Source organism: Natrix helvetica (assembly GCF_964273705.1).
Source record: "Natrix helvetica genome assembly, chromosome: Z".
Classification (NCBI taxonomy): Eukaryota; Metazoa; Chordata; class Lepidosauria; order Squamata; family Natricidae; genus Natrix; species Natrix helvetica.
This window is the reverse complement of record NC_138554.1, coordinates 8,984,927-9,007,497: the sequence shown is the minus strand read 5'-3', so window position 1 is coordinate 9,007,497 and position 22,571 is coordinate 8,984,927. Positions and strand designations below refer to the sequence as shown.

Sequence of the window (22,571 nt, the reverse complement as noted above, 5' to 3'; positions counted from 1 at the left end):
ATACTCAATTTGATAGGCTATTTAAAGCAGAATAGGGATTCCCAATTTCTACTCAGTCTAACCATAGCTTGCAATGTTAAGGTGTAATGTATTTATTTGCATCCTGCCTTTCTTATTTTTAATTCTTATTTTTACAAATAACTCAAGAAACCCCTGAGGTGGATTAAGTTGAAAGAGTAACTGGTCCAAAGTTATCCAAGCTGGCTTTCATGGCTAAGGCAGGATTTGAACTCACGATCGCAACACTTTGTAGCCTGGTTCTTAACCACGAGACCAAACCGGCTTGATAATGATTTGATTACGGTTCTCACTATTTTTCTTTGCTGATGGCTTAATAACATCACTGAAAGTGATGCCTCAACCGATCAGAATTGATTAAAGATATACCAGGAAACTATACATTCTTTTGACATTTTCTAGACCCCTAGGGCAACTTCATTTGTGCTTTATTCTTTTATTTTCTTCGTGTTTTCCATGTTCTACTTGTGTTGGTTTCTATTATTTTATTTTATTTTTCTATTTAGTTTTCTAAAAAAACTAGACTTCAAAGAATCTGGCCTCCATTTAAAAAATAACAACAAAATATTTGTGGAGATTCTCAGTCATCCAGGTCATAGTTGTCTCAAAGGTGCTTTTTAAAAAGGCAACTGGACTGTTTTTTTTCCTTTGAGGAAGAAGATTTCGCTTCTCATCCAAGAATTCATTCATCTAAGAATCTTGGATGAAAAGTGAAATTTCTTCTTCTTCTTCTTCTTCTTCTTCTTCTTCTTCTTCTTCTTCTTCTTCTTCTTCTTCTTCTTCTTCTTCTTCTTCTTCTTCTTCTTCTTCTTCTTCCCCATCACTCTCTCCCTCCTCCCTCCTTTGGCCTCTTCTTCTTCCCCCTCCTCCTCCTCTTCCCCCTCCTCCTTCCTCCCTCCTCCCTCCTCTGGCCTCTTCTTCCTCCTCCTCCTCTTCCCCATCCTCCTTCCTCCCTCCTTTGGCCTCCTCTTCTTCTTCCTCCTCCTCTTCTTCCCCATCACTCCCTCCCTCCTCCCTCCTTTGGCCTCCTCTTCCTCCTCCTCCTCCTCCTCTTCCCCATCACTCCCTCCCTCCTCCCTCCTTTGGCCTCCTCTTCTTCTTCCTCCTCCTCCTCTTCCCCCTCCTCTTCCCCATCACTCCCTCCTCCCTCCCTCCTTTGGCCTCCTCTTCTTCTTCTTCTTCTTCCTCCTCCTCCTCCTCTTGGATGAAAAGCGAAATGTCGTCATCTTTTTCTTCTCCTCCTCCTTTCTTCTCCTCCTCGTCCTCGAAAAAAATAGTCCACTTGCCTTTTGCAAGAGCACCAATGAGACAACCCCAAAAATAATTTTCACATCTTCCAATTGGCATCTTCCAATTCCCTTTCACTGTCTTTTGCTGAACCAGACTATGTAACGCATCCAACCCATGCATTAAGCTGCTTCTCCTTCCCAAAGAAAATCAGAACTCAAAATAAAGGGACTTCCGTTCCCTGTGGCCAGAAAGAAAACCCACAGACTTGATAATCTCTTTCAAATTTATTTTATTGAGGGAATAAATTCCTTCGGCTGGGGCCATTTGGTATCCTGTTCTACATGAGAGGGAAGTTTATTTAAAAAGAAAAAAATCAAAGGAACAAGGCAGGGACCATCCTTCCCTGCCTCGGGTCAGGATCCTGCCTTTTGGCCGACTGAGCTCCAAACTACGTTAAAAGTAAAACACTAAAAAGTTGCTAAAATTATATTGGAACCATCTCTATTTGCGTCGTCAGATATAAGGTTTAATTGCTGCCGCGTACTTGGTCCTTCTTGAGTGGATCACTCTGGAAGAGAAAAAGAAAGGGATATAGTTATAGGGAGCAAGTAGGTTCCAGGTTTTCTCAGCTCTTCTGGCCTTGCAACTCCAACTATGACTTTTTTTAAATCATAAAAATAAAGACTCCCTCAGATGAAGACCGATTCCCGAGCCATGTAGTTTTCTTGGAAACATTTTGCCATTCGGATTTTTATTGTTATTTTGATTTCACAATCTAGCGCCTAACTTTAGGACCTCCTTGTGGTCTTCCATCCCACTACCGTGTTTCCCTGAAAATAAGGTCTTATTTTCTTTTGACCCCCAAATAAGAGCTTGGTCTTATTTTTGGGGAGGTCTTATTATTTTTGAGGTGCAGGAGACGGCGAGCGTGGTCACCTCATGGCTGCTGCTGTGTTACAATATTTTCAGGGAGGGCTTATTTTCGGGGAAACAGGGTGTTAATAAGACCCAACCTTCTCTGGTTTGTCCAAATCAATCAAATGCCACCATTTAGCTGAGTTTGAAGACCCTCCGTCAAATCACAGAGGCCCAACTTGAAACCAGGTCGTAGATGTTCAGAGATTCCTGCTCTGAGACCAAAAATACAACAAAATCCATAAATACTGACCTGGTTTACGTTTAGGCACCAGGTTAAACTTTTCACCGGGGTCCATACAATTAATATACAGGTGATATTGGAGAAGTGGCCCTTAGGAGCCCAATACAATGAAACAGTGATTATGTACTAGTAATGAACGTTTGATCCAGCTTCCAATATCATCCACTACCTAAACATTTTGATAAAAACGCACAGAGGCGGACATCCTGGCAAAGTGCCACTCCAATCTCATCATCTTGGTCAGGATCGGGTTTCTCGCAAGCGTCATAATCCCCCCACCATCACCTTACTCAGTAGAAGCTCGGTTACTTCTCCCCCTTTCCTTGCTTCTCGGGGACCGTTTCCAAAATGGGGGCTGCCGGCGGGGAAAGGAGCAGCAAATTGGTCACCGGAGGCTTCTCCTTGGACTCCGTGGGGACCACCTTCCCAGGCACATTGCTTGATCCAAAGAGGCTTTGTGGGGTCACGTTGGGGGAAGAGGAGGAAGATGAAACAACGGAAGCCGCTGTGCTGTGGGCAGGCTTGGCGGGCAGGCCCCCCGAGACGAAGGCGGTATATTGATTCCAGAAGGAAAGGGGACCCACGCCCACCAGTTGGGCTGGGATGTCCCGTCCGAGGAAGTCCTGCAGCTTGACTTGGCCCCCGGAGAGCACTGGCAGGGGCCCTTCCAGAGGCAGTCGCCGTCCCCGGCGCGCCGGGTTATTGCTCCAGACGTGGCTTCCCAGATGAACCTTTGGAGAAAAAGAAAGCAGGAGGAGGAAAAGGAAGGTATGAATATTGGGGCGAAAGCCAAAGGATGAATAAGCAATATTTTCTTCCATTCTGAGTGCACAAAGGGGGCAAGCCTTGACATCCCAAGATAGGGAAATAACCATTCTGAAGCAGATTCCCAAGAAAGTGAGGGAAAAAAGAAAAAGTTATTCGCAATTAGCGAATAAATTATACCAGAAGGGGGTGTGGTTCAGATGGTTGATGCCTGAAGGTATGTTAATATTCTGGGAGGAGACAAGAGTTAGAATTAATACACCCATAGAGGCACAGGCCTTTATGGAAAAAAACAAAACACACCTAGAAAAATCAGATGATCCTACAACAGACACGCAGGACACGGGAGGGGCCGGAGCTCTGTCGGCGGGGGGAGATGGGGCAATACCAAGAAAGCTCAGATCACAAAAATGAACAAGAAAATCATTTTGACATAAACTGATCGAAATTACCAATTGAATTAATATGCTGACTATATACTACTATGTATTAATGATTTTTGCTTAGATGTATATTATGAGCATGGAGGGAGGGGGCACCTACCGCACCTTGCAACTGCCAAAACTTGTATACCTTTTCCATTACCTTTTTCCCTGTAAATTTAAAAAAAACCAATAAAACTTCGTTTAAAAAAAAAAGCAGCAATATTTTCTTCCAATTTAGGAACTATGGGATGTCATCAAATACTTTGGCCGGCAAGTGAGAACATAGGATTCATTGGAAGAGACCCTGATATCTGGAAAGATGAAAGGCAAAGGGACGGCAGAGGATGAGAGGGTTAGATAATGCAATCAACGCAATCAACGTGAATTTTAGCAAACTTCAGGAGTGTTGTGACCGGGACAATGAGGGGGTTGGGGAGGAAGTCCTGGAGTCTGGGGAAGGCTCTGATGAGGGCTCTGTGTCGGAAGAAGAGAGGGGGCCAGAGCCGTATGCCAGTTATCAGCTGCCTTCAGAGTCAGACATCAGTGAAGCAGACGAACAGCTGTAGCCTGTCCCTAGTGTGCGCATGCGCAGAGTTGCCAGACAAAGGGAAAGCTAAAGAACAGGGGTCAACTTGGGAGTAAGGCCACAGGTGGACGATGAATGGCCCCTCCCAGAGGAAAGAAAGGAGGAGCGAAAGGGGAGTGGAGTTTGCAGGAGACAATTCGTTCGCTCAATTGGCTCATGACTCTCCGAGACTCCTTGCCAAGTTTTGCAGATATCGGCCTGTCAGCTCTCCAAGCCAGATAAGGTCTGTGACTGTGAATCCTCCCTTGAAAGACTTTGCTGGATGTGAATGAGCAGAATTCATATTAAATTAATAAAAGAAGTTTTGTTGGGACCAGGAGTTTGCTTCATGCTCTTGGGAAGCCTCGATCAGAACAGCAATCAACGCAACCAATGTGAAGTTTGGCAAACTTCAGGAGACAATGGACAATTGGGGGGGGGAGGGGGGGGCTGGTGTGCTATGGTCAATGGGGTTGCAGAGAGTAGGGCACGATTTAGTGACTGATCAACAAAAACAAACGGACGTAAATCCCATCAGGATCTCCTGAGGTTATCCGTTCCTCCAAAGGGACAATATTTAGGAATGTTTAGAGACAAAAGTGCACTTCCCATACGCCAAGACTGTTTCAATGCAAGTAGTCCTCGACTTACGACCTCAATTGGAACTGGACCTTCTGTTGCTAAATGATGTAGCCCTTTAAGTGAATTGTGCCTGAATTTACAACCTTTTTTTTTGTGAATCTGGCTTCCTTCCTTCCTTGACTTTCTTATCAGAAGCTAGCTGGGAAGGTTGAAAATAGCGATCACGTCAACGCCAGGATGCTGGAATGATCATAAAAACCGGTAGTCCTCAACTTATGGCCACAACTGAGCCCCAAATTTATGCTGCTAAGTGAGAAATGTGTTGGGCTTTGCCCCATTTTAGGACTATTTTTTGCTTTTGCGAAAGAAATCACTGCTTGTCAGAAGGTCGAAAAGGGGAAATCACATACTTCCAGGACACTCTTAACTGTCATAAATGTGAGTCTATTGTCAAGCATCCAAATGTACATCATGGGGATGCTGAATCGGTCACAAGAGTGAATAATGGTCGTAACACCCTTTTCTTTAATGTCATTTTAACTTCGAATGGTCACTAAGCTAAATTTTGTAAGTTGAGGATGACTACTTATATATAAAAGTTGCGAAGCCCCAAAATCAAGTGACTGTGAGGATGCTCTGATGGTCATAAGTGCAAGGACCCGGGTGTACATTCCTATTTTCAATACCGTTGTAACTTTTGAGCAATCATTAAAGTTGTAAGTCAAGGATTATTTGTGAAGACTTGCAACCAGATTCAGAGAGACAAGGAAGCAGAACTTTTAAATTTGCCAACATCAGCCTCCCCTTCAAAAGATGGCTAAACAAAACAGAAGCAACTTTCCATAAAGAAATTGAGAATTGTAATTTGGGCAGAGAATAATCCTTAAACGTAAAGGTTCCCCTCACATATATGTGCTAGTTGTTCCCGACTCTAGGGGGCAGTGCTCATCTCCATTTCACAGCGCTGTCCGAAGACGTTCTCCGTGGTCATGTGGCCGGCATGACTAAACGCTGAAGGCGCACGGAACGCTGTTACCTTCCCACCAAAGGCGGTTCCTATTTTTTCTACTTGCATTTTTATGTGCTTTCGAATTGCAGAAGCTGGGACGAGGAAAGGGAGCTCACTCCGTTAAGCGACACTTGGTTTGATAAGAGGAAATTGGGTTAAAATTTATAAATGATGAAAAAAGGGGAAAAAGTTACTTAAACTTAGTCAAACTATTGCTAAATAAATGACCAATAATGATAATGTAATTATTTGTATTGACGGGATAAAAGGGAAATTGGATAAAAGTTGCAAACAATGATTAAGAAAAGAGGTTTCAAAACTTTGTTATGAAACACAATTAATTTTTTATGTTGAATGTGTGATAAAGGAATAATGTGATTGGATGATATTGAAAATAGATGAGGGAATGCCACTATGTGGTTTTGTTTAAAATTTGGGAATGTTTGTTATAAAAGAATGTTAAAACAACTATAATCATATGAAGGATGAGGTATGATGATAACAACCATATATCAATATATGTGATGTAAAGCAGATAATTTGATATGAATTAGAGGTGATGACAGTGGAAGGGATGTACGAAAACTCTGTGTAACCAATTGACAAGCTTTCTACAACTTTGTAATGGAGGATGATTTTATTTGTTTTTATTTTAAAAAGATTTTTTTGGGAAAAAAAAAACGACCTTTCAGATCGACAAGCTCATTATCTTAGCCACTGAGCCACTGCGTCCCGCAGGAATAATCCTTCCTTCTCTACAATTACCAGCATCCTTCACTCCAGTTATGCTAGGTGGGATACTGGCCAAGCTTGCCGATCGGAAGCAATAAGCGGAGGTGAAATCACATAATACCTTCTCAAACAATCACATTCTCCGAATTTCTTCTGAAGCCAGACTTGCGCACAGGGGTAAACTGTGTGAGAAAGGCAAGTACACAAGTGGCGTGGGTGTCTCACAACTCAAAGAGAAACTGACCTGAAGTGTCAAGCATGCTTTTCTGTTGCTCACCACCCGTATGAAGTGTGGCCTTTATCTCAATAATGAGAGATGAAGAGATAAACCTCCAGGTGGCAGTGACGTGCAGTCAGGTGAGGCAAGTGAGGCACAGCCTCACCTCTCATCATCAGGGCAGCGAGTCATTCGATGGGAAACTTGCCTCTTGGGAGGAATGACCCAGCTTGGCTCCCGCTTTCGATCTGCCGCCCAATGACCGAACGGAGAAGCGAAGAGGCAGGAGAGACAAAGCAGGAGCCAAGCCGAGTCATTCCTTCCAAGAGGCAAGTTTCCCATCGAATGACTCGCTGCCCTAGACTCGAGGCTCCAGTCCAGCCTGCGGTGCTTGCAGCCCCCACCAGCTCCTCCAGGGACTCCCAAGCTCGGCACCGGAGAGCTGCCACGAGAGAGGCCGGCCAGGTTGCCAGGGCAGCAGCAGAGGTTCCCTTTGTTCTTTTGGGTGCGGGAAGCAGGGGGGAGAGGCTTCCTCCACTCCGTCCGCTCCCCACCTGTGCTGCCCTCGCCCGACAAGCGCGCCCTGGATGCCGCGCAGCTCTAGCGGGCGGTGCCATGGCCAAATCCCAGGGCGGAGGACGGCAGGTCGGAACTGAGCATGCCTGACTGGAATTCTGGGAGTTGAAGTCCACAAGTCTAAAAAAATTGCTGCCTCACCAGCCATAAACCTCACCGCACGTCACTGCCAGGTGGCCTCAATGACCTTCTAAAACAATGCAAATGACCAGCTGCCTGCAAGGAGTATAAATCCTTCCATTCCCCACCATCCACTCAGAGTTGGAGAAACCTCTTGGATGAGAAGCGAAACGTCTTCGAAGAAAATAACCAGACAGCCCAGTTGCCTCTTGAAAAAGCACACTTGAGACAACCATCACCTGGATGATGGAGAATCTCCATTATTAAGGAGAGATGAACAAGACAAGAAGATGTCCCAAATAATCGTCAGAACAAGCCTATAGAGGTAGTCTCAACTTACAACCATTCGTTTAGTGACTTTTCAAAGTTTCAACGGCGCTGAAAAAAAAAGTGACGTGGCCATTTTTCACACTTAGGACCGTTGCAGCATCCCCATGGTCACATGGTCAAAATTTGGATGCTTGGCAACCAGTTCATCAATGATTTGGATGGGAGGATAAATGGGGAACTCATCCAATTTGCCGATGACACCAAGCTGGCAGGAAGAGCCAACACTCCAGAAGATAGGCTTAAGATGCAGAAGGATCTTGACAGACTTCAACATTGGGTGCTATCTAACAAAATGAAATTCAATGGTGAAAAGAGTAAGGTTCTACATTTAGGCAACAAAAACGGAATGCACAGGTACAGTATAGGTGGTACCTTGCTCAACAGTAGTAACTGTGAAAGGGATCTTGGAGTCCTAGTGGACAACCATTTAAATAGGAGCCAGCCGTGTGCAGCAGCTGCCAAAAAAGCCAACACAGTCCTAGGCTGCATAAACAGAGGGATAGAATCAAGAGTACGTGAAGGGTTAATACCACTTTATAAGGCCTTGGTAAGGCCACACTTGGAATCCTGCATTCAGTTTTGGTCGCCACGATGTAGAAAAGATGTTGAAAGAGTGCAGAGAAGAGCAACAAAGATGATTAGGGGACTGGAGGCTAAAACATATGAAGAACGGTTGCAGGAACTGGACATGGCTAGTTTAATGAAAAGAAGGAGTAGAGGAGACAGGACAACAATATTCCAATATCTCAGGGGTTGCCACAAAGAAGAGGGAGTCAAGCTATTCGGCAAAGCACCTGAAGGCAGGACGAGAAGCAATGGATGGAAACTAATCAAGGAAAGAAGCAAGCTAGAAATAAGGAGAAATTTCCTGACAGTTAGAACAATTAAGCAATGGAACAGCTTGCCTCCAGAAGTTGTGAATGCTCCAACACTGGAAGTTTTTAAGAAGATGTTGGATAACCATTTGTCTGAAGTGGTGTAGTTTCCTGCCTAAGCAGGGGGTTGGACTAGAAGACCTCCAAGATCCCTTCCAACTCATATTCTATTCTATTATTCTATTCTATTCTATTCTATTCTATTCTATCCTATTCTTATCCTATCCTATCCTATCCTATCCTATCCTATCCTATCCTATCCTATCCTATCCTATCCTATCCTATCCTATTACATTCCATTCATATTTGTGACGGTTGCAATGTCTCCGGTCACATTTTGTGACCTTCTGACAAGCATAATTAATGGGGAAGCCAAATTCATTTAACAACTGGGTTACTAACTTACTTATTATGTCCTCAAAGAAAAACCAGATAATGCAGCATTGCCTATCCCAAGGTCATTGCTAGAGGGCGACAGAAAGCACACGAGGGAAGATATCTTCCTATCCAAGACCACCAGGGGGCCGAGGAAGCCAGATGTCCCTATTCCACCGCATTGATTCTTACCTGGGGATGGGCAGTCATTGCATGTTTGCGCAAGGCTGCCCTGTCGGTGAAGGGCTGTTTGCAAATCCCACAGATCAGCACTGGTTCCTCTTTGGCTTGGCTGCCCTGATGCTGTTGCTTCTCAGATGGACCTTCTCCACCACCTTCTCCTTTCTCCTTATCGGGTTCTTCTTCCACTGGGGCAGTTCCGCCATCTTCTTCCATATCGGCCTTCTCTTCCCCATCCTTCAAGGGACAGAGAGGACTTTGGGGCCCCAGAGGGGAAGAGGAGAGTGCTCCGGGTCCTCCCTCTTCCCCCTCAGGCTGCCCCATTTCATCCTCTTCCTTGGGAGGACCAAGACCTTCAGGGCTGGAGATCTGCTCTGCTTTTTCTCCAATGCTTTCTACCGAGTCTTCATCGGTGGGCTCTTCCTCCTCTTCCTCCTCTGACAGCTCCTCCTCCTGGGGGACAGGTGGCTGCTCCCGTGGCTTCTCCCCTTCTCCCAATGGGGCCCCCTCTGGGGCCAAAGGCTCAGGCAGGAGAGCTCCGTTGGGGATCTGGCCACCCAGGTGCATTCGGACGTGCTGTTGGAGGCTTACGGCGTTGGTGAACTTCTTCTGACAGATGGGACAAGAGTTTTGTGCTCGGGCCGACGGGCTGGTTTTGTGGGCCACAAAGTGAGCCCTCAGGTTCCCCCTGGTGGAGAAGGCTCGCCCGCAGACCTTGCATTTGAAGGGGCGTTCGCCCCCATGCTGCCCGTAGTGAAGTTGCAGAGCTCGGGGACAGCTGAGGACCCTCAAGCAGATGACGCATTGATTGAGCCCTGAAGATGCTGGAGAAGACGACACCGAGGAGCCGGCTGTGGATGGGGCCATGGTGGCCATGCCCGAGGAGGATGAGGACCCTTGGCGGTCGATTTTCTCCACCAGCTGCTGGAGCTTAGAGGTCTCTGAGGGAGAAGCTTCCAGGACGTAGGGGAAGGGGCCCATAGCTGGGCCCGCCTTGAAGTGATTGGCTAACAGAGCCCAGCTGGGCAAGGCCCCCACAAGCTTCCCCAGTTGAAGACGGGGCCCTTCCGTCTCTGATTCAGGAGGGGTGTTCTCATCCCCCTTCCCCTTGGCTTCCACTGCCTTCATCAGGACCAGCTTGTTGAAACCGGGCAAAGCTTGAGCCGCGGCTGACGGAGTCGTGCCGGATAATAGGCTCAGACTCTCGGTGGCACTCAGGGCCTTGCGCTCGGTTGCAGGGAGGGCTCCGTGTTCCTCTCCGGATTCTGCTTTCTCAGGCGGCACGGACATGCCATAAGGGAGCCCCGAAGTGGTGAGGACGTAGTCCAGGTGCTCGGGGACTGGGTGAGGGTTCATCTGGACGTGGGGGTACTTCTCCCGGTGACGATGGAAATGGACCTTAAGGTTGCCTCGCGTGGTGAAACGGTTCCCACAGATGTTACACTTGTAGGGACGCTCGCCGGTGTGGGAGCGCAGATGGATCTGGAGGGCGCTGTCGCTGCCGAAGATCTTCCCACAGAAACGACATTTGTGGCGTCCGCTTGGTTTCTCGCCTTCCAAGTTGGATTCTCCTCCTCCTCCTCCCCCTCCTCCATTCTTCTGTCGCAAGAGTCCTGGAGATGTGGCCTGCTCCAGACCCCGGGCAGTCCCTAAGCACTGAGCTGCCAAGACACCTGTGGCCGTAGGGAAGGCTGGAGCAAGCAGCTGCTCAGCTTTGGGCACCCTGGTGCTGCCAGGGAACGGGTGATAGAGATGGAAGAATGCCGGCTTGGGCACATCTGGAGAGGAGGACACCTGGCTCCTCCCAGGTTCAGTTTTAATGGAAAAGACGGGCAAAGAGGGCTTGGGCGGAGCAGAGGCCACCGGAGCAGGTTCCGTGGTGGAGGCCGGAGCCCCGACCTGTCCCCACGAACTCAAGAGCAACACCTGCCGGCAGATCTGTTCCGTCATCTGCATCTGATGGAGCTGGCGTTGTTGCAAAACACGCAACTCTTCCAGGATGAGAGGAATGTTGAGATGCCCGGTGGAGAGAGTGGTGGTAGGGGGCAGGGTTGGGGGTGGTGGAGGAGGGGGCCGGGAAGAGGCGGGCTCTTGGCTTGGCTCGGTCAGCAAGGGCCCAGGTTCCATGTCCATGCTTGGAGAACTTTCGGCGTGGATCTCAACGGAAGAGGAGGACGAGGAGCAGACGCTGGAGTGCTCCTGGCCGACGGTGGGAGTGGTCGCAAGGCCGGCCGAACTGGGGGCTCGCTCTGAGAAGCAAGTAGTAGTGTGAGCAGATAACTCGGAGGGGTCCTTGAAGGTGACGTGACAGGCAGGGCAGGAGAAGGGGCTGGAGTCATCCCCAGCGTCTCCTGGGAAGGTAGAAGAAAGAAAAAAGAGAAGGAAACAGAGTTAAGTCCAGATCTGTAAAAAAGAAATAAATGAATACAGGAACATAGAAATCTGATGTCAGAAAAAGAACTGATAAAGGCAGACAAATTACAGGAGTTCATTTAGTCATCTTTCGAAGTACCAATGGCACTGAAAAAATAGTCACTTAGGACTATTTTTCACACTCATGACCCTTTCAGCATTCCCACAGTCACATGATTTACATCCAGAGGCTTGACAACCGACTCGTATTTATAACGGTTACAGCGTCCCGAGGTAACGGGATCCCCTTTTCTAACCTTCTGACCAGCAAAGTCAACGAGGACGCTGGATTCGCGTAACAATCGTGTTTCTAATTTAAGAACCGCAGGGATTCACTTAAGAACTGTGGCGAGAAAAGTCGTAAAATGGGACAAAACTCATTGAACAAATTGAACTCACTTTCTCTCTCTCTCTCTGTTCCCTCCTTCCTTCCCTCCCTCTCCATCTTCGTTCCTTCCTTCCCTCCTTTTTCTTTCCTTCCTTCCTTTCCTCCTTCCTTCCTATTGATTTATTTTATAAAATTTTATATAGTCACTTATATAGTCTCTACTCACACATGGTGAGTTTCTTAAGAAGAATCTAAACATAGCAGAACAAAGAGCAGGCTATGCAAGCAAACAATCAAAGCATGCCACGCAGAGTCATAGGTTGGTGTGGCACATTCGTCATCCTGGGTATATCATCAGTTAGATGCTAGATTGTGCAGAAATGGATAGATTGACATTGAAAATTAAACATGTAGAATATTATCAAACAGGTTGCAATTCTTTTGAGTGCTGTTGTACATGTATACAATACAATACAATGAACGTATCGTCCTGGGCAACTGCAACCGTCGCAAATCCATGCCAGTTGCCAAGTGTCCAAATAGACAATAATACAATAGCAGAGTTGGAAGGGACCTTGGAGGTCTTCTAGTCCAACTCCCTGCCCAGGCAGGAAACCCTATACTGTTTCAGACAAATAGATATCCACTCTCTTCTTAAAAACTTCCAGTGATGGAGCATTTACAACTTCTGGAGGCAAGCTGTTCCACTGATTAATGTTCTAACTGTCAGGAAATTTCTCCTCAGTTCTAAGTTGCTTCTCTCCTTGATTAGTTTCTACCCATTGCTTCTTCTTCTACCCTCAGGTGCCTTGGAAAATAGTTTGACTCCCTCTTCTTTATGGCAACCCCTGAGATATTGGAACACTGCTATCCTGTCTCCCCTCGTCCTTCTTTCTATTAAGCTAGACATACCCAGTTCCTGCAATCATTCCTCATATGTTTTAGTCTCAGTCCCCTAATCATCTTTGTTGCTCTTCTCTGCACTCTTTCTAGAGTCTCCACATCTTTTCTACATCGTGGCCACCGAAACTGAATGCCGTATTCCAAGTGTGGCCTTACCAAGGCATTATAAAGTGGTATTAACACTTCACGTGATCTCGATTCTATCCTTCTGTTTATGTAGCCTAGTAGTAGAAATGTCTCTCTTAACAATCTCAATGTTGGGCTCAAAGGTTATAATCCGAGGACTACCTGTATACAATATAGGTAGAAGATGGCAGGATTCAAATAATTTAACAACCGATTTGCCCAGGGTCAGGTTGGCTGTCGTGGGAGGGGTGGTCCATTCCCGTCCTGCAGCACATGCGGGACAAATTTCCCGTGACAGCCAAAACCTGACCCAGCGAACTGGTTGTTAAATTACCCCTCACCACCACTATCAAAGTGGATCCTGGGCATTGCGCTGCGCTGCGATGGGGAAACGGGCAACAAGGTGGCCGGCATGAGGGAAGGAGGAGGGGCATGGAGAAGTAAGAGGGAAAGCGGCAGTGGTGGGTTGCAGGTGGTACGCCCCGGTACGGGCGTAACGATGCCTACCAGGAACACAGGCTACCATTCTGGGTACGGTGCTCCGGAGGGCCCACCTGCCCGCCCGAGCTCCTTATCTGTATTTAAGCTCTTTGGCGCTTCCGCGCATGTAGCATACGGTGCCTGTGCGGTGCTCTACCGAGCAGCTGGAGTGTCGCAGAGGCGTTGTGAAGGTAAGGACGCATGCAGGTTCTGTGTTCCTGTGCTGCGCGCATGCATGTGGGGGACGCCGGGCCCCGTTGCACCATACCGGTTGCAACGGGATCCGGAACCCACCACTGGAAAGCGGCCCCCTCCTTCCCTCATGCCCGCCGCTGCGTTGCCCGTTTCTCCATTGTAGCGTAGTGTCCAGGGTTCACGTTGATAGCAGAGGTGGTGGTGCATGCAATTTAACAACCGGTTCTCTCGAACCGATGCGAACCGGCTAAATCCTACCACTGCAGTACATCAGGAAAAGATCATTTAAAAATGTTCTTTTAAAGAACACGTATCACAATTGTGGTCGTAACTCCAGCACTACCTGTATAATCTTAAATCAGATTGGCTATATATTCAAAGCAGAGATCCACTAACGTTCAGCTTTAGGTGTCTTCCAGATCAGGGGCCCAACCAATAATGGTTTTCTCTTACCTTCGCTACCGGTTCGGAACTAGGAGCACTTGTGCCCAGTCCATGAACCAGGACTGGGCCATGGCATGCCAGAAACCGGGCTGCATAAACGAACAAAGCCCCAGCCGCGGAATGTGAAACCACACTCACTCCGGCCCACGGAAAACCCTCTCTTTCCATGGAACCGGTCCCTGATGACCAAAAAGGTTGCGAGGGGGCCGCTTTTCCAATTGGAATGACGACAGTAGTCCTCGACGTATGACCACAATGGAAGCCAACATTTCTGTCGTTAAGCGAGACATTTCAGTGAGCTTCGCCCCATTTTATGACCTTTCTTGCCGTATTTGTTAAGGGAATCGATCGCTGCAGTTCTCCAGGGAGTAAATGATCTGTTCAGCGAATCCGGCTTCCTCACTGTGTTTGCTTGTCAGAAGGTCGCAAATGGGGATCGCATGATCCCGCAACACGGCAACTGTCATAAATATGAACCCGTTGCCAAGCGTCCACGTTTTGATCACGTGACCATGGGGATGCTGCCAGGGTCGTAAGTGCGGGAAAAAAACGTCATTAAGTCACTTTTTTTCAGGGATTTTGCAACTTTGAACGGTCACTGAATGAACCGTTGTAAGTCGAGGACTACCCGTGTTGGTTTAGCGACCATTCAACGTTACAACGGCGGTGAAAAAAGGGACTTCTGACTGGTCCTCGCACTTACAACGATCACACTATCCCTGATCGCGTGATCTAAATTTAGCCGCTTGGCAACCGCCAAGTATTTACGACGGTCGTAACGTCCCTGAGTCATGTAACTGCCATTTGCAACTTTCCAACCAGCGAAGTCAACGGGGGAAGCTGGATTTTTTTTTAAATTCCTTCAGGGCGTGCGGGTTGGATCTGGACCGTAAGATGTAGATGTGGCCTGTGGGACTGACCTGGAAACAGTGAAAGACTGGCCCAAGATATCTGGTCGCCACGATGTAAAAAAGATGTGGAGACTCTAGAAAGAGTGCAGAGAAGAGCAACAAAGATGATTAGGGGACTGGAGACTAAAACATATGAAGAACGGTTGCAGGAACTGGGTATGTTTAGCTTAAGAGAAAGAAGGACTAGGGGAGACATGATAGCATTGTTCCAATATCTCAGGGGTTGCCACAAAGAAGAGGGAGTTGAACTATTCTCCAAAGCACCTGAGGGTAGAACAAGAAGCAATGGGTGGAAACTAATCAAGGAGAGAAGCAACTTAGAACTGAGGAGAAACTTCCTGACAGTTAGAACAATTAATCGGTGGAACAGCTTGCCTCCAGAAGTTATGAATGCCTCAACACTGGAAGTCTTTAAGAAGATGTTGGATAGCTATTTGTCTGAAACGGTATAGGGTTTCCTGCCTAGGCAGGGGGTTGGACTAGAAGACCTCCAAGGTCCCTTCCAACTCTACTATTGTATTGTATTGTATCTCTGCCAGTGAAAATGCAGCTGTTCATGGCCCTCCCGTTTTCGCTGGCAGAGCATTGCAGGAAGCCATCGCAGCCAAAAACAGAGCTCGGGAGCCTGTTTTCCCTGACAGAGCACTCGAGCCTCCCACACGCGCCCCTGACACAAGTGATGTTGAGGCTGCCCACGCCCCCTGGCCACACTCCCCCCCACCCGAGGTCAAACACAACCCTGATGTGGCCCTCAATGAAATCGAGTTTGACACCCCTGCCTTAACAACTTCAGTGATTTCGCTTTAATAACCGTTTTTGCAACGAAGCTCGCAAAATCGGGAACCACTCACTTAGCAAAGCTTACCAATAAAAACTCTGCTCCCAATCGTGGTCGTAAGCCGAGGACTACCTATAATTCCCCAATTTTTTATCCACGGGGATAAAGGAATGTATCTGGAAAGCACTGGGTTGGGGAAAATTGGCGCCAACTCTCAAGCAGGACAATCTGGGTATGCTGGCATGGCCACCATCTTCTCCTGGCATAAAGGTAAAGATTCTCCTGGCACATATCTAATAGGCGTTCCCGACTGTAGGGGGCGGTGCTCATCGTTTCAAAGCCGAAGAGCCAGCGCTGTCCGAAGACATCTCCTTGGTCATGTGGCTGGCATAACTAAACGCTGAAGGCGCATGGAACGCTGTTACCTTCCCACCAAAGGTGGCTCCTATTTTTCTACTTGCATTTTTTACGTGCTTTCGACCTGCTAGGTTGGCAGAAGCTGGGACAAGTCACGGGAGCTCACTCTGTTACGCGACGCTAGGGATTCGAACTGCCGAACTTTCTGATCGACAAGCTCAGAGCCTTAGCCACTGAGCCACCGTGTCCTGGAATACTGCAACCCATAAACGCCGAGAGGCGCAGATGGAAAATTTCCTTCCGCCAGAGGCCCTCTTCTGACAAACAATACCTCTAGCCGATGTAATGCGATGCGGCAGTTAAAAAGATACCCTCCATTGCTTAGATTGTTATCTAGGCTGTGCCCAGTTCTGGACACTGTACGTTCCTTGGGGAGATGGCGAAACTAGAGAAGATTCCGAGATCTCCCTGAAAATCGGGAAACCCAGCCTTGTGAAGGTCAGTTCAAAGATCTAGGTCAGATCGAGCATGGAAATGACATGAGGACCCTCTACAAAGATCTCAAAGGCTGTTTCTCCACTTCAAAGCCCCTTTAGTCATGAAAATGCCGGTAGGAGCTGAGTGTGTAAAGGCAAGGAAGAAAGTTGAGTGCTAAAATGATAGACCAACCTGCTACTATAAAGGTAAAGGTTTCTCTCGCACATACCGTATTTTTCGGAGTATAAAATGCACCGGAGTATAAGACGCACCAAGATTTTACCAACTGCCTTGAAAGAGGCGGTGGTGAGGCCCTTGCTCAAGAGGCCTTCACTGGACCCAATGGAGCTGGCTAATTATCGTCCAGTCTCCAACCTTCCCTTTTTAGCGAAGGTTGTTGAGAATGTGGTGGCACAGCAATTTCCACGACACCTTGACGAATCCGAATATCTAGACCCACGCCAGTCCGGCTTCCGACCCGGGCACAGCACAGAGACAGCCTTGGTCGCGCTGGTTGATGATCTCTGGAGGGCCAGAGATAGAGGTTGTTCCTCTATCCTGGTCCTATTAGACCTCTCAGCGGCTTTTGATACCATCAACCATGGTATCCTATTGCGCCGGCTGGAGGGGATGGGAGTCGGAGGCACCGTTTTACGGTGGTTTGGCTCCTACCTCTCCGACCGGTCGCAATGTGTGTTGACGGGGGGGCAGAGGTCGACCCTGAGTTCACTCACTTGTGGGGTGCCGCAGGGGTCGGTCCTATCGCCCCTCCTGTTCAACACATATGTGAAGCCACTGGGTGAGATCATCCGTGGTTTTGGGGTTGAATACCATCTGTACGCTGATGATACTCAGCTGTACGTTTCAACCCCAAATCACCCCAGCGAGGCTGTCGAAGTGATGTCCCGGTGTTTGGAAGCCGTCGGGGTCTGGATGGGGGACAACAGACTCAAACTCAACCCCTCCAAGACTGAGTGGCTGTGGCTACCGGGGCCTCGGTTCAGTCAGCTGACTCCAACGCTGGCCATAGGGGGCGAACAACTGCCCCCTGTGGAACGGGCACGCAATTTGGGCGTCCTCCTAGATGCCCGGCTGTCAATGGACGATCATGTGGCAGCCGTGGCAAGGGGGGACGTTCCACCAGGTTTGCCTGGTGCGCCAATTGCGCCCCCTTCTGGACCGGGATGCCCTACGCACGGTCACTCATGCACTGGTGACGTCTCGCCTGGACTACTGTAATGCTCTCTACATGGGGCTTCCCTTGGGACGCGCACGAAGACTGCAGCTAGTCCAGAACACAGCCGCGCGGGCAGTCATGGGGAGTACTAGGTACTCCCACGTAACACCGCTCCTGCGCGAGCTGCACTGGCTACCTGTGGTCTTTCGGGTGCGTTTCAAGGTTTTGACCACCATCTTTAAAGCGCTCCATGGCATAGGGCCTAGTTACCTGCGGGATCGCATCCTCCCACACACATCCCTACGGCCAATTCGCTCTCACAGGGAGGGGCTTCTCCTGGTGCCGTCCACTAGGCAATGCCAACGGGCGACACCAAGGAGTAGGGCCTTCTCTGTGATGGGCCCAACACTCTGGAATGACCTCCCTCCCGACATTAGAACCACCACTGACTTCCGCTCCTTCTGGCAGAAACTGAAGACACACCTGTTCCGACTGGCTGGCCTGGCATAATTCTTAACGTCTACCTCCTGGCATATATATTTCCTACTGGTTTTTTAGGGGACTTAATTTTATAGGACACTGGGGTTTTAAATTTTGTATATTTTAAATTATTCATTTAGCAATTACAGTTCTGTCTATTTTTATCCTCCTCTTATTTATGTATTTATCCATTTAATAATTTTAATTGTTTAAATTTTATTTATGATGTTTTTGATATGGACTGTACACCGCCCCGAGTCCCTTTTGGGAGAGGGGGCGGTCTAGAAGTGCTAATTAAATTAAATTAAATTAAAAATTAAATTTTGAAGAGGCAAATTAAAAAAAAAAGTTTTTGCACTCTGCAGACGTCCCAAAAATGGCCCATTTTTTGCGAAAACGGGGCCGTTTTTTGAAAAAAAAAAGGGGGGGCATGAATAGCCTTTAGGAGGCTTATAGATTGCTCCTGGGGGCTGGAGTGGGGGGCAAAAAAGAGCAAAAAAACGGCCTGTTTTTCGCTCATTTTTGCCCTCCCCAGCCGCACTCTAGAAGCCGCCTAAAAGCTATGCATGACCATTTTTGCAAAGGGGGCGGGGGTTTCAGGAAGCCAAAAATGCTGTATTCAGTGTATAAGATACACCCAGATTTCCAGCCTTTTTTTTTTGAGGGAATAGGGTGTGTCTTATACTCCGAGAAATACGGTATGTGCTAGTCGTTCCCGACTCTAGGGGGCAGTATTCATCTGTGTTTCAATGCCGAAGAGCCAGCACTGTCCGAAGATGTCTCCGTGGTCATGTGGCCGGCATGACAAAACGCCGAAGGCGCATGGAACGCTGTTACCTTCCCACCAAAGTGGTCCCTATTTGTCTACTTTCAATTTTTTACGTGCTTTCGAACTGCTAGGTTGGCAGAAGCTGGGACAAGTAACGGGAGCTCACTCTGTTACACACCGCTAGGGATTCAAACTGCCAATCTTTCTGATCAACATGCTCAGCGTCTTAGCCACTGAGCCACTGGGTTCCTGAGCCACCACGTCCCTCCTCGGTCTAGCCTGCCACTATACCGGGAGCTTAAAAGCAGGATTATGGACAGTGGAGTGCCTCGGACAAGAATCTGATAGCCTGGCTGTATTGAAGATAGTTTGGTGGATTTTTGTTCTGAGTTAACAATTGGATTAGAATCTGTGTTTTTCAACCTTGACAGCTTTAAGACGTATGGACTTCAACTCCCAGAATTCCCCAGCCAGCAAACCCTAGACACACATTTTTTCAATAAAACCTAGAATCTCACGATAGGTCTTTCTCAACCTTGGCTACTGTGAAGATGTGTGGACTTCAACTCCCAGAATTCCCCAGCCAGCCATGACTGCCTAGGGAATTCTGGGAATTGAAGTCCACCCATCTTAAAGCGGCCCAGGTTGGACGATGGATGACTCACAGTTCTAACACAGGAAGCCCAGCTGGTTTTTTCCCCCACTTCCCCAAACTGGTGATGACCTCCAGATTACAACCAGCACCCACTCCCAGGATTTCCTCAGCACGCTAGTCCTCACGAGGCTGGGGATTTGGGGAAATGTAATGGAACACATCTGCAGTTTGAAGGAGCTTGCTCTGCTGTGGCCCTGGCCTTTTTAGAGCTTCCCTTCTAGGCATTTGGGTCATCCTGAAGGACTGAAAGGGACGTGGGGGCTCAGTGACTAAGACGCTTGTCGATCAGAAAGTTTGGCAGTTCGGCGGTTTGAATCCTTAGCGCCGCGTAACGGAGTGAGCTCCCGTGACTTGTCCCAGATTCTGCCAACCTAGCCCTTCGAAAGCACGTAAAAATGCAAGTAGAAAAAATTGGGACCACCTTTGGGGAGAAGGTAACAGCGTTCCGTGCGCCTTCGGCGTTAAGTCATGCCGGCCACATGACCACAGAGACGTCTTCAGACAGCTCTGGCTCTTCGGCTTCGAAACAGAGATCAGAACCGGCCTCTAGAGTCGGGAATGACTAGTAGGGGGGGCGATGCTCATCTCCGTTTCAATACATTCGCACATATGTGTGCGGGGAACCTTTACCTTTTATGGGAGTCCTTGAGCCAGGCTCTTTTTGGGGGGGGGATGAGGAGAGAGAGAGAGAGAGGAGAGAAAGAGAGAGAGTACAGAGAAAGAGAGAGAGAGAAAGAGAGAGAGTGAGACACAGAGAGAGAGAGAGAGAGGAGAGAGAAAGAGAGAGGGAGAGAGTACAGAGAAAGAGAGAGACAGAGAGGAGAGAGAAAAAGAGAGAGAGGGAGAGAGTACAGAGAAAGAGAGAGAGAGAGAGAGACAGAGAGGAGAGAGAAAGAGGGAGAGGGAGAGAGAGAGGAAACGCCAGCACAGCAAAATGGTGGTTCTGCCTTTACTAATAACATTCAAAAGCTTAGAAGCTAAGTTTCTAGCCCTCATGGTGGATCTTTTTTAAAAGAAAGAAAGAAAAAAAAAACGGGGCAAAGCCAGGGCAAAGGATGTAAAGAAGCAGCATCCAACGGGATGCTTGGCGATTTTAGGAAACGAGGATCTCCTCTAGATCGCCTTCCCCCCCCACCCTCCACCCCCCTCCCCAATGGTTGTTTGCGGGTTTCAGGCAACAAGCCACGATCTCCGCCTTTCCTCGCGGATCCGCTGCCAAAAAGGCGCATCCGAAAAGGAGGCAGGATGGGTGGGGAACGCCAAGGGGGTCTCGGATCCGTCCACCATATTGCTGTATCCCCCCCTTCCCCAACCCACCCACCCACGCAGAAGGGGTGGGGGAACGGGGACGGATCGCGTGGTTTGGGGAAGGGGGAAGAGAAGACAATGGGGGAAAAAAAAGGACCCCGCAGAGGAGATCCAACCGGCCGCTCCTGGGAGTGAGATGGGAGGATGGGGAGAAGGACCGGCCTGCTGGGGAAAGAATGGGTCTGGGGGGGAGGGGGTTTGCCGGGGACGACCCCCACCCGTTCTCCCTCCCCTCCCTCCCCGTCCGCAGCCCCCTTCCTCCCCACCTGCGGGCTCTGCCATGCTGGCGTCTGCGCCCTCCGCCGGCTCCCCGCGTCCTCGGGGGCTGCTCATCTCGGCCGCTCCCGGAGGAAGAGGAGGAGGAGGAGGAGGAGGCGAGAGAGATCGGCGGGCTAACCCCCCCCACTCCCTCCCCTCCGCGGCTTCTGCAGCAGGGACCTCTGGTGTCTGGAGGGCGGCTGGTGCCGCCGCCGCCGCCAGCAGGAGCCAGCGCGGGGCGCCCCCGTGCGCCGCTGCTCTGGAGCGCACCTGGAGGAGGAGGAGGAGGAAGGGCGGGAGCGATGGATATCAGGAGGAAGGGAAGGCTGAAGGATGGCGAGAAGAAGGAGGAGGGAGGGAGGGATGGATAGCAGGAGGAGGAGGAGGAAGAAGAGGAGAAGGAGGAGGAAGAAGAAGAGGAAGCCAAAGGATGGAGGAGGGAGGGAGTGATGGGGAAGAGGAGGAGGAGGAGGAGGAGGGAGGAGGAGGAGGGAGAGAGGGAGTGTGTGATGGATAGCAGGAGGAGGAGGAAGGAGGAGGAGGGAGGGAGGGAGTGTGCGATGGATAGGAGGAGGAGGAGGAGGAGGAAGAAGAGGAGGAAGCCAAAGAATGTAGGAGGGAGGGAGGGAGGGGGAAGGGGAGGAGGAAGAGGAGGAGGAAGAGGAGGAGGAGGGAGGGAGGGAGTGTGTGATGGATAGCAGGAGGAGGAGGAAGAAGAGGAGGAGGAGGAGGAGGAGGAAGAAGAGGAGGAGGAGGAGGAGGAAGAAGAGGAGGAGGAGGAGGAAGAAGAGGAAGCCAAAGGGTGGGGGAGGGAGGGAGTGATGGGGAAGAGGAGGAGGAAGAGGAGGAGGAGGGAGGAGGGGGAGGGAGGGAGTGTGTGATGGATAGCAGGAGGAGGAGGAAGGAGGAGGAGGGAGGGAGGGAGTGTGCGATGGATAGGAGGAGGAGGAGGAGGAAGAAGAGGAGGAGGAGGAGGAAGAAGAGGAAGCCAAAGAATGGAGGAGGGAGGGAGTGATGGGGAAGGGGAGGAGGAAGAGGAGGAGGAAGAGGAGGGAGGGAGGGAGTGTGTGATGGATAGCAGGAGGAGGAGGAAGAAGAGGAGGAGGAGGAGGAGGAGGAGGAGGAAGAAGAGGAGGAGGAGGAGGAAGAAGAGGAGGCCAAAGGATGGAGGAGGGAGGGAGTGATGGGGAAGAGGAGGAGGAAGAGGAGGAGGAGGGAGGGAGGGATTGTGTGATGGATAGCAGGAGGAGGAGGAAGGAGGAGGAGGGAGGGAGGGAGTGTGCGATGGATAGGAGGAGGAGGAGGAGGAAGAAGAGGAGGAGGAAGAAGAAGAGGAAGCCAAAGAATGGAGGAGG

At 49.2% G+C, this 22,571-nt stretch overlaps 1 protein-coding gene across 2 annotated transcripts; it reads right to left on the bottom strand.

Moving 5' to 3' along the window:
- Window positions 1-1,520: 1,520 nt before the first annotated feature.
- LOC309401648 (sal-like protein 2) lies at window positions 1,521-21,407 on the bottom strand. 2 transcript variants are annotated; one of them, XM_081970741.1, is made up of 4 exons: window positions 21,225-21,407; window positions 9,171-11,509; window positions 2,698-3,138; window positions 1,521-1,816 (listed from the first exon to the last, which is right to left on the bottom strand). In XM_081970741.1, exons 1-3 carry the CDS (start codon window positions 21,289-21,291, stop codon window positions 2,713-2,715), a joined length of 2,832 nt encoding a protein of 943 aa, XP_081826867.1. In that variant the 5' UTR covers window positions 21,292-21,407; the 3' UTR covers window positions 1,521-1,816; window positions 2,698-2,712. The 2 variants fall into 2 exon arrangements, with proteins under 2 accessions (XP_081826867.1, XP_081826866.1); XM_081970740.1 differs by having other exon boundaries at window positions 2,693-3,138; window positions 21,225-21,406.
- Window positions 21,408-22,571: the final 1,164 nt, after the last annotated feature.

Bases quoted from the DNA above. Each gene is read 5' to 3' on its own strand.
- LOC309401648 (XM_081970741.1), bottom strand. From the start codon at position 21,291: ATGAGCAGCCCCCGAGGACGCGGGGAGCCGGCGGAGGGCGCAGACGCC. The intron at 11,510-21,224 runs GTGGGGAGGAAG...CTACCTTCCCAG, and splicing joins CAGCATGGCAGAGCCCGCAG to GAGACGCTGGGGATGACTCC. The intron at 3,139-9,170 runs GTAAGAATCAAT...TTTTCTCCAAAG, and splicing joins CAATGACTGCCCATCCCCAG to GTTCATCTGGGAAGCCACGT.